We start from the raw sequence: 10,922 nt of genomic DNA on the forward strand, positions 1-10,922 counted from the left end.
TCCCCTCTGTGAATTGTGTGGTGACAGCAACCCCTAAGCCCCTACTCCCCACTGATCTCTAAGCAGTCTGACAAAAACAGCCTTGGTGACAGCCTTACCTCTGCCACCCATTCTACCCCGCCCCCTAGACACACAGCTACATTCAATCAGAAATGGAGTGGGGTGGGGGCTTGGGAAGGTGGCATTTCCAGGTTACATGTGTGCCAAGGTGGCTTCCTCCCTAGCAATCCTCTCTCCTAGCCTGGGCTGCCTGGCTGCCGGGTTACCCAGGCAGGAGGCCACAGCACCTCCCCTCCTGGTGTTCAGGGACCAAGGTCACACCCAGAGCCCTGTGTGCCTTCGCCTCCTCCTGGGGCCAGTGGTGTTTGTCACTGGGACAATGTGTGGCTGTGCCCAGCTCTGGCAGTGCCGGGGTGACATTCATGCCCTGTGAGCTGTGACGCCTCTGCAGGCAGAGGACAGCACCACCTAGGCTGGTGACCGTGGTGGGGGAGGGGTGTGGGTGGGCTGTCACCTGTCCAAAGTAGTCAGGGAGGTGACATGTCATGTACTGTCCCACCATCTGGAGGGAGGACCCAGGGAAGGAGCAAGGTTGTGTCCCTGCTTCATACTGTGGGGGCTAGAGGGGCTGTCCCACCCCCATGGAAGAGGAAGCTTATCTCACAGAGGGGGGGTGATATGGAAGGAGGTGTGGTAGTTCCACTGTGGTAAGGGGTGATAACCTGTCCCATACTGTCTGGGGGGTCAGAGGTGACCATCTCACACTTGTAGGGAAGCGACAGGTTATACCCTTAGCTCATCCTGTTAGGAGGGTTGTCACTGACTCGTACACCTGTCTCTCAGACTGTTGTGTGTGTGAGAGAGATGTCACCATGTGCCCATCTCATGCTGTTGTGGGGAGTGACATGTGTGATTATCTCATGCTGTTGGGAAGTTGTCAGTAACTTGGGAGCTTGTCTCTTGCTGTAAAGAGACAACACGTTGCCGGGTGGTATGAGGTTGGCAGTTGGCAGGGCCTCCCCATGCAGACCACAGGGCCCCAAAGGGCAAGCCGGAGGAAGTGCTTGAAGCCCTGAGCGTAGAACAAGTGTAGGGTGAGGGAGGTCTCAGTGCTGCATGATCTACCTTCTGACCCAGGTGCCAACCCTTGGGACTATTCCCCAGGAGGGAAGGACTCAGTGTTTTTCAGATAGTATGGGAAGGGGCCTCCGGGGCTGAGGCAGGTGTGTGACTGGGGAGATGGGGCACCAGGCAGAGTTTGCAAGGGGAGCTGTGTCCCCATGGGTCTGGGGACTCTATTCCCTGCCTCTTCTGCCCCTGAAACTGTTAAACTAATTAAGGCTGTGGAGCCGCAGGATTAATCGGGGCAGCTCAGCGCGGGCCAGGAGCTCAGGTAGTCGATTAGTGTGCCGCGGAGGATATTGGATTTCTGAACCGCAAGTCAGCACTATTCGGGCCTGTTATCTCCCAGGCTCGAGGGTCAACAGGCGGGAGGCTCAGGAGGCTCCAGGGCTGGCTGCCCCTGCCTGCTGCATGTCCACTTCCCTACCCGCACGGCCCTCACCCGGCCCTTCCCCCTGGCCCACCCTGTCTTCCTCACCATCTCTTTCTCAGTCTTCCAAAGAACAATCCAGTCCCTGGTTGTCCCTTTCTTTCCACTGCCCTCTCTGTTGGCAGAGATGCCCCCATGCCCTTCTCCCTCTCCCTGTCAGTCGTGCAGGGCCTCAGCTTCGTCTCTGCCTGGCCCACACAGCCCCTCAGCCTCTCACTAGGTCTCAGCACAGCTCACCTCCACCTCCCTCTCCCTGTCCCTCTTTTTGTGAATGTGTGTGTCTGTCTCAGTCTCTCCTGTCTCTTGAGTCTCTGGTTCTGTTCTCTCCCTCTGTGTCTGTGTATCTCTCTCTCTCTTCCTCTCTCCCTCTGGCTCTCTCTCTTGCTCGCTGTCTTGTGCGCTCTCTCTCTTGTGTGGTCTCGGCTGGTGTCTGCAACCAGAACAAATCTCCCCCAGCCAACACCCCCTGAACAAGGAGGCCAGAGCAGCTAATGGGAAACATGTGATTCTGCCTTGCGCCTGGAGCACCGTGAAGGGAGCCTTAGTCCCAGCCCAGCCCTGCTCCCCCTTGCTGAATTCCCCCCACCACATTGCCCTATGCTGCCCCCAGTCTGAGTGGGCACAGTTGCAAGTTCACTAGTCATTTACATGGAGGGAGGCTGACATTTATCAGATGGGGAGTATCAGGTTGTGGAGGGGCTAGGGATGGCACTGCTCCTTAGGTCTCCACAGCCCCGGGGCCAAGCAGACCCCATACAGACTCCCCCACCCCGCCACCATATGTAGAAGAACAGGGCCAAGAAGAGCTGAGCTATGGGGGCCCGGATGGGGGGCAGCCAGTCCACCCCCACTGGAGGGCTCTGGGCCCACCCAGATTTCCATCTTTTCCGCCTTCCTGGGCCTCTGGGGAACTGCAGAGGTGGGGGCTCCCTAAGGGCTTGGGAGCTGCTGGGCTGCATTTCTGTGCCCACCCAGCCACAGGAAAGGGGGGACAGATCAGAGGAGGGAGGCTCTGGCAGGTTGGAATTCTCCTTCTCTGCCTGTGGATAAATTGTCCCTAATCCAGGCTTGGAGAGTTGTCTGGCTCCTACAGAGAAAAAAGAGAGAGAAAGAGAGCGCAGGAGATAGGGAGGGTGAGAGGAAGGAAGGAAGGAAGCAGGCACATACAAACACAGTGACACAGACACACACACACTGTCTCACAAAGGGTCTCTCCCGTGCAGGCATGCACATAAGTTACACAAAGGTACCACATAAACACTGAGGCATGCAACATTGTGCTGACAGGCACACCGTGACACACACACATGTTGACACTGAAACCCAGCTATCTGGCACAGTCATATAACAACAGCACAGGGAGCCACCAGCAGACACACAGACACAGAGGGATACACAGACACAATAATAAGACCATGAAAATACACATATGCACAGACACCCACGGGCACAAACTGACCCATGGTACAGGGACACCGTGACCAGTTGCACTGTCACGCCATGACCCTGAAAACCCAGAGAAAGGCAGAGGTAGGAGGGAGGTAATGCTAATCTGCAGTGACACCAGTGCCCACAGTCAGAGACCTCAAGATTGGAAACCTGCAGGGACAGCAGAGGATCGGCCACATGCCCCCACCCCCTGCCAAACACATCAAGAGAGCTCTGAGAGAGACAGGAGCTGCTTTGGCTCCTGACAGCAAGATGGAAAGGTTCAGGCACAGCCTGTGCATACACAGGCACACAGCTGACTGCAGGTGGGCACACCTGTCACACATAGGCACGGGCACTTATACTTCTGTCCTCACAGGCATACAAACACAGGTGTGCACACAAAGAGTAGAAATTCAAATCATGCACATACCCCCATGCGTAACAGAAGACACTGACCCCAGGCACACACTCAGCCTGGTTAACGTACAGCTGACATGTGGACCACAACTGAGCAAACACATAATCCCACACATGTAACCTCTTCAGCACATATGTAGCCATACAGGCATACAGAAATACAGAGGAGCATATAGGCAAGCTAGGTAAACTCAGAAACCCCTGTACAGGTGTATTCATCCAGACAACTGAACATTCACAATTATGTTCATTTATACAAGCAGAATCTCACACAAATTCTCAGACAACCAGAACCTAAGCAGTTCATGAGTCCTCATTCCCAGACCCCTTCTGGGCTTCAGTACAGACCTTGAGGCAGACAAATGGGCAGGAAGCAGGGGGTGGTGAGGAAGGCCATGGTTATTAAAACAAGAGGCATAACCAGTTGCTGATGGAGCCTGGTAAGCGCAGACTGCAGATGCACCCTCATGGAAGTGTATGCCACTATCGCTCTGAACAGCAATACTCACCTGCATTGCAAACAAGCTTAGTATGTGTAGCTTCCCTAGTTCTTCCCCGTGGGTATGATCCTCCTCTCCCATTTTAGAGATGAGAAAACAGAGAACCAGAGGGGTTACAGGCTTGAGGAGTTGAACCAAGGACCACTTGACTCCTCAAGGCCAAGTTCCTTCCACCACGGGTGTGTGTGTGTGTGTGTGTGTTTGTATGTTTGTATGTGAAATACAAAAGCACTGCTGTCCAGCAGGAGTTTGAGCTTTGAGACAGACTCACAGCTCCCTGAGGGGATGAGGTTGGCGCTATATTGGGCTCCACGTAGGACAGTCTCCTGGTTGAAACTCCCACTGCACCCTGCTCCCTGGCACCGTGCTTATACGTGGTGTGCTGTGTTTACCTCCACAGATGGGAGCTTGCCTGATTGTCTACCCATCAACCTGGACCCCAGAGCCTGCCCAGCTGAGTGTGTGCAGAGGGTCCCAGGTGAGGGGCGCTGCTCAGGCCTCTGCAGAGACCACCCTGGAGACACTGACAGAGAGAGGCCTTTCCTACTGAGCCTGGCCTCTCTGCACAGCCTGTTCAGGTAACTGTGTGAGGAAGCCAAGCCTGTGCCTATGTCACCTCCAGTCCAGTAGGGATCCACTCCCAGCTTAGGCTAAAAAGATGCCCTTTAAATCAAAAACCAATCGATATTAACCCAGCTTACTCAAAATCTCCATTATCCAGAAAGAAGAACTGAGGCTCATGGATATACACTAAGCCCCCCTCCCCCAATCCTGCCACCTAGCCTGAGGACTCTTCCCTGCACCTTGATAACCTGAGAGAACTGGGAGGAGAAAGGGGTTGTGACAATGACCAGGACTCAGGGCAGAGGTGGAAACAAGTGTGCCTGATGTATGCAGCTGATCCCCCAGGACATCTCTCTACTGGAGTCTGGAAGCAGAGAGCTGGGAGGCCAAGGTGAGGTACCTGGAGGGGCTGGGCCGTCCAGGTTTACTAGGATGCCCTCAGAGGATGGGGGCAGGCAGGACCCACCTGCCTACTCCTGGCCCAGATTAGCCCACTCAGGCTGGGGAGCACAGAGGCCAGTAGGACTGCCCTGCCCTAGAAAGGCAACTCCCTGAACTGACACATGAAGCGTCAGGCTCCAGGAAGCTTCCTAAGGCCCAGCCTGCTGCCTGGGACCCCACCCAACTTCCAGAAGAGCATTCCTGGGGCCTGAGATCTGGGGGTGGGGCCTCCTGGGATTGAAAGGGTGGGGAGATAGACTGTGGGAGGATTCAAAGCTGTGTGTACCCAGCTGTAAATTTACTGGCCCTTGGGCCTGTGTACAGCAGGTGTATGCGAAATGCTTTGTGCTTAGGTGCACAGGTTTTGTGCACACCATAGTTATGTAAGTGGATGAGGCTGGGGGAATGTTCAAGGGCTTTGTATGTGGTACACTGGAGTGGTGAGTGTGCAGGCTGAGTACTGGGCAAGTGTGGGCATACCAGAGTGTTGTGTGTGCCACACTATGTGTGTGTGCAGGGTACTAGTAGTATGCACCAGAAAGACATGCAAACAAGATCTGTACATTCTAGGGTGGTATGGTGTGTGCTCCGGGTTCTGGGTGCTCAGTGGGGTGATGTGTGCACGAGGCTCCATTTGTGCTTTGGAGGTGGGCCGGGCAAGCCTTAGCTGAGCTGGGTTCAGCAGTGCCCAGCCTTGTGGCCAAATGCTGAAGTCACTTCCTTTCCAGCAGCCACTTTCAGGAGGAGGAGTTCTTCAGACCTGGGCGGGAGGGGCAGGGCGAAACGGGGCGCTCTCTGGGGAGGGAGTTGGGGGGGGCGGGTGAGAAGTGGGAGGAGGGCCTGGTGGGGCTGGAGGAGAGTGTCCTCTGGGAGACTGAAGGAAAGACGGGGACAGGAGTCTGGAAGGGCCAAGGGCAGGAGGGGATGGGGGCGGAGTGGGGTGGGAAGCACAGTCCCTGGGTGACCTCGGAGGGAGGAAGGGAGGACTGCTGGCCGGGTGAACCTCAGGTCCAGTGAGAGCTGGCAGTGGCGCCTACACACCTGGCATCCAGGGCAGGGGGCTGGCAGGGGGTGGTTCAAGGGCAGACCTGCTTGCCAGGTGCCCCATTCTGGACAGGAAGGGGGTGGGCGAGGACTGCACAAAGGAGCTCTGTGTGACTAGGAATAGGTAGGGTGGGGTGTTCGGTGCTGTGCGGGGGGCCCTGATGGCCCCGGTGGGGTGGGGCGGGGCCAGGTCCCCTTGGGGGCATCAGTGGCTCTGAGGGGACACCTAGTGGCAAGGGAAGGTAGTGCATCTGGATGACTGAAGTGGGAAGAGGTGACTGGAAGCTAGTAGGTGGTTAGATTAGAAGTCAACAGTTAGAACTGGTAGTTGAGACTAGGATAGTTGGAGGAGGCAGGCTAGGGGTGACCCAAGTCTCCGGTCATGGAAGGAGTTTGGTTTAGAGGACCCCAGTAAAACTAAATTCAGACTCCAGAAAAATTGAATGGCATGGCTTTGTCCTTAAAGGTGTATGATTTGACCTCTCTCAGTGCTTGCATTTAAATACCAGATAAGTGACGGGTACCATTATTTCTAGCATTGTTACTTTTATTAAGGTTTTGGGCTGGAATCAGGTTGGAAGATGTTCAGATTGGGTGAACAGGTAGGGGGCTGAAGACCAGGAGCCTGAAAGGGGTGATGCTTAGTTCCTGAGGGGGCTCATCCTGGGAGGGCATAGGGAAAGACAGGGTAGCAGAGCTTTCCAGTGCTGGGAGGACATCCCTGGGTCTTCAACCCTGCTGGGAGGGAAATGGGAGGGAGAGTGCTCGCAGGCTGGAGAGAGGGTCATGAGGCCGGAAGTGAGTGCTGGGGCTGGCAGCCTGGCTCCCCTGGGGAGGCTGCGGGTGGGGGAGGGGAGAAGGACTGGGGAAGAGGTGGGATGGTCACAGCCTCAGCGGGGAGGGTGGGGCTGGGGACTCAAGGATGTGGGCTGGTGCTTCCCGGCACTGTGTGCAGCAGGTTTGGGGCCCCCAACCTGCTCCCAGCCAGCTGTTGTTCCTGTGGGCAAGCACAGACACACTGACCCAGAAGCAGGCAGGCAAACAGAAAGACCCTTTAGACTTCATTTGCAAACCAGGGCTAGGTGGGTACCCTTGAGAGGGAACCAAGAGAATGACCGCCTTCTGGGGTGTGGTGGGGAGGGAAGCCAGCTGCTTCCCTCAGATCCTGAAGGCTGTAGACAAGAGCAGTGGACAGTCAGGAGGACATGGCCAAAGGTCTTCACGGGTGGGTGGAACAGAAGCAACCACTGGAGAGGAGGTTTGTCTCTTCTGCCAAGGTCACACCCTCAGGCCCCAAGTGGGAGGTCTGAAGAGCTGAGAGGCTTGATGAGCCCCGCCTCCAGTAAGGGAGGGGTTGGTGGCTAATGGGAAGCATCTCAAAGAGGGCATCAGGACCCATGGGTCAACTGTCCTATTAGAAATTGGACTTGGGAATTTCAGAGCCTGAGCCCCTTCCCTCCTATGTGAGGGTGTTACCCATGATTCAAGAGCAGCAATGCTCCAAGTTTTAGGAGCAGGGAGAGCTTGACCTGGGAGGGGCCAGGCCCACAGCCAGGCAGGAGAGAGAGCAGAGTCCTGTGTGAGCCAGGAGGTGGGACAATGAGGAGCAGCTGAGGCCTGGGACCTGCAGAGAGGGAAGGGCAGTAACCAAAGGGATGGTCCACCTTGATGAGTGACAAAGAGGCCCTTTATAGGGGCGGGGGATTTAGCTCAGTGGTTCCGCCGCCTGCCTTGCAAGCTCAAGGACCCAAGTTCGATCCCCAGTACCAAAAAAAAAAGAAATGTCACTAGAACAGTGTATCCGCTGAGGTAGCTGATTAAAAATACAGATTCCCAGCTGACCCTCACATGTGTGAGTCAGACTCCCCTGGACTAGGGCCTGGGTATCTGGAATGTTACACTTTTCCCGAGGCCCAGGGTTTGGAAGCCAATGGCTTAGATAATTTTAAGGTTCCTCCCAGCCTTAAATTAGACCACAGCTCTACAAGGAGCATTTCCAGAAGTGGCTAAAGGAGAGTTGCAGTTGCTAGAAGTGGAAAGAGACTTTGGCCTGAAGGACAGAATTAGAAAGCCTGCCTCTGAGCAGCTGTGTGACTTCAAGCAAGTTTCACAGTGCCTCTGGGTGTCTTTCCTGGGTAACATGATGGTAATAAGCCACACATGTCTCCTGGGTAGCTGTGAAGATTCAGTGTATCATATATGTGAAGATACTGTGTAAATAGCAAATCACTGTCCATCAAAGAGGAGCAAAGGATTGTCTTTTTCCATCCTATCCTATCCCCAAGTCAGCTCTGCAGTCTTCCTCTGGGGTGACAGCACTGGGCATTATGGCAGCCAGTGAGGGTCTACATGTGTCTGTAAGGGATCCAACACTAGATCAGAGACAAACAGCAGCCAGTGATCAGAATCAGTGGGGTTTGTTTGTACTGAGGATTGAACCCAGGGGCACTCTACCACTGAGCTATACTCTCATATACTCTGGGCCCTTTTTTTTTTTTTTTTCTTCATTTTTGGTATGAGGGATCAAACTCAGGACCTTATGTTTGTGAGGCAGGCCATGGCACCACTGAGCTAAATCCCCCAGCCCTCACAGCCCTTTTTATTTTGAAACAGGGTCTCAATAAGTTGCCCAGGATGGCCTTGGACTTGTGATCCTTCTGCCTCAGCCTTCCAAGTAGCTGGAATTGTAGATGTGTACCACCACACCCACCCCATGGCACTCTGTTAAAACCCTGCCAGTAACTGGGACCCATTCAGCTTCCTGAGATCCTCCTCCTGTGATCAGCCCAGCCCTGAGTCCCCAGGTTCCCTTGGGAGGCAAATGTGGATCTAAATCCCAGCTCTGCCCTGACCAGCTCAGGGAGTCAGTTGGTAAATATTTATGTAGCATCCATAGCCCAGGCCCTGAGGTCAGAGGATACAGAGGTAAACAAGACAGATGTGATCCCTGCCCCTGAAGAGCTCATACTCTCACGGGAGACACACTAAACAGGCAGTCACACAAGTAATTGATTACAGTTGCGATAAATACTATGAAGGTGAAATAGATAAGGCTCTGAAAGCACATAGCAGAGGCTGGACCAAGGCTGGATAGGGCATCAGAAAGAGTCATTTTGTCTACCTGCCTTTCTTTTCTTTTCTCTTTTCTAGTACTTATGATTGAACCCAAAGCCTTTGCACTGAACTATGTCCCCTGCCCTTTTTATTTTTTATTTCAAGACAGGATCTCACTTAAGTCACTAAATTGACCAGGCTAAGCTCAAACCTGCGATCCTCCTGCCTTGGCCTTCTAGGATGCTGGAATTACTGGTGTGTACCGTCACACTCAGCTCGAAGAGTCTTTCTGATAATGTGAAATTCTAAGGGAGGAATGTCAGTCAGGGAATGTCCCTTCCCACATTCTTGTCTCTGTCCCTTCCTCAGCATCCTTCTTGGGTCACTTTTGGGTCTGGAAAAGAAGAAAGAGCCTCATGGGAAAAGGCAGGACTGATTGCTCTGTGTGCTTTACTCATTCATCTATCCATCCAGACATCTAAACATCTTTTTGAACCAGTGGGCCATATGTTCCAGATATTGGGAGATAAAGCTGCAGTGAGTGGGACAGATATCCTTGCCCTCATGGTGCTTAACACCCCAGTGGATGGATTCTGTAAAAATAGGGAGGATAATTATATTGATCTCAGGTTTGCAGGGGATTAGATAAGATTATATAAAGTACTTGACCCAGTGTTGGTAACAGAACATGTCCCCAAAGTATGGGCTTGTATTGTTTACAATACATTTACATTTATCATTGGGTACTTGTACCTGTACACGATGAATCTTGGTTCTTATTTTTTCCCCATTCCCTGTGCACCCTTCACCCCTCCACCCTTCCTTATTTACATAGACTTCATTTCCATTTTTTTTCTTTTCTCATAATTTTTCCTTTCCCTTCTTTCCTTTCCCCTTCCCCTCTGTGCTTGTATTGTTGACTCCCCACTGATCACTACCCCTCTGACCTCAGGTACTCTTCACTTTTTCTTTACTCTTAACCCACTAATATATATGTATAATATATTTTATATATATATATGTATAATATATTTTATATATATATGTATAATATATTTTATATATATATGTATAATATATTTTATATATATATATAATATATATGGTCAGTTATGATTATCTGAGGGCCAGGGATTTAGCTTAGTGGTTCCACCACCTGCCGCACAAATGCAAGGACCCAAGTTTGATCCCCAGCACTTAAAAAAAAAAAAAAAATTGTATAGTTATGATTCTCTGATCAATGCCTGTCTACCCAGTTCTTGTGCAAAGTAGGGCTTCCGTAAACAATGAGCGTATGAATGAATGATGTTACTTCATCTCTGAGCCTCCATTTCTTCATCTGCGAAATGAGGTTATTAACAGCCCCTACCTCACAGGATTGGTATGAAGAATTAAATGAAGCGATGCCTGGACAGCTTCCAGCCCATTGCCCGGTGCACAGTAGGTGCTCACTAAACCTGAGCTGCGATGGTCCTTTCCAGGCGCTGTCCACGGCCCGAGGCCTGGACTCAGGCCGAAGTTGCTCTGCAGCATCCCCAGCTGACAGCCAGCGATTGGCAGAGCCCCCAGACACGGGGGCCCTCTCACTCCCAGGTCAGCCGGGTGTGCACACTGAAGGGAGCCCTGAGGGAGCTGGGGTGGCACCTGGAGGAGGCTGGGCCAGTGGGTGGGTGGGCAGGGGTTAAGTGTGGCCACCAAATCGTGGGGAATTCAGATCTCCTGTTGCCTGTCTTGTTGCCCACAGAGATCTCCAGTGTGACAGCCCAGGCGGCAGAGCCGAGGGTGAGTGGCCAGGGTTCTTCTGCAGTACTGGGGTTAGGGGCAAGAAGGAGTAAGGCCATATCTGTGATGGACTTTCTGGGCCTCTTAAGTTTGATCTGGAGTGATCACCTCACCCTCCTGATGGCCTTCCCTCTCCA

General features: G+C 52.9%; 1 protein-coding gene across 15 annotated transcripts in view; it reads left to right on the forward strand.

Annotated features, from left to right (window-relative positions):
- Ahdc1 (AT-hook DNA binding motif containing 1) overlaps positions 1–10,922 on the forward strand; it is a 67,299-nt gene that overhangs the window by 40,511 nt on the left and 15,866 nt on the right. For 6 of the 15 annotated variants that reach the window (XM_087215462.1, XM_087215461.1, XM_087215460.1 and 3 more), the window contains 4 exons: positions 4,301–4,478; positions 4,622–4,855; positions 10,380–10,596; positions 10,748–10,785. In XM_087215462.1, coding sequence (XP_087071588.1) covers positions 10,407–10,596; positions 10,748–10,785 — 228 coding nt within the window. In that variant the 5' untranslated portion in view covers positions 4,301–4,478; positions 4,622–4,855; positions 10,380–10,406. The remainder of the gene's footprint in view (positions 1–4,300; positions 4,479–4,621; positions 4,856–10,379; positions 10,597–10,747; positions 10,786–10,922) is intronic. The other 9 variants (XR_015452765.1, XR_002397000.2, XM_087215458.1 and 6 more) reach the window with 3 other exon arrangements.

This window comes from Heterocephalus glaber, unplaced genomic scaffold (genome assembly GCF_053883595.1).
Source record: "Heterocephalus glaber isolate CG9 unplaced genomic scaffold, H.glaber_assembly_v1.0 deba00001452, whole genome shotgun sequence".
In the NCBI taxonomy this organism is placed as follows: Eukaryota; Metazoa; Chordata; class Mammalia; order Rodentia; family Bathyergidae; genus Heterocephalus; species Heterocephalus glaber.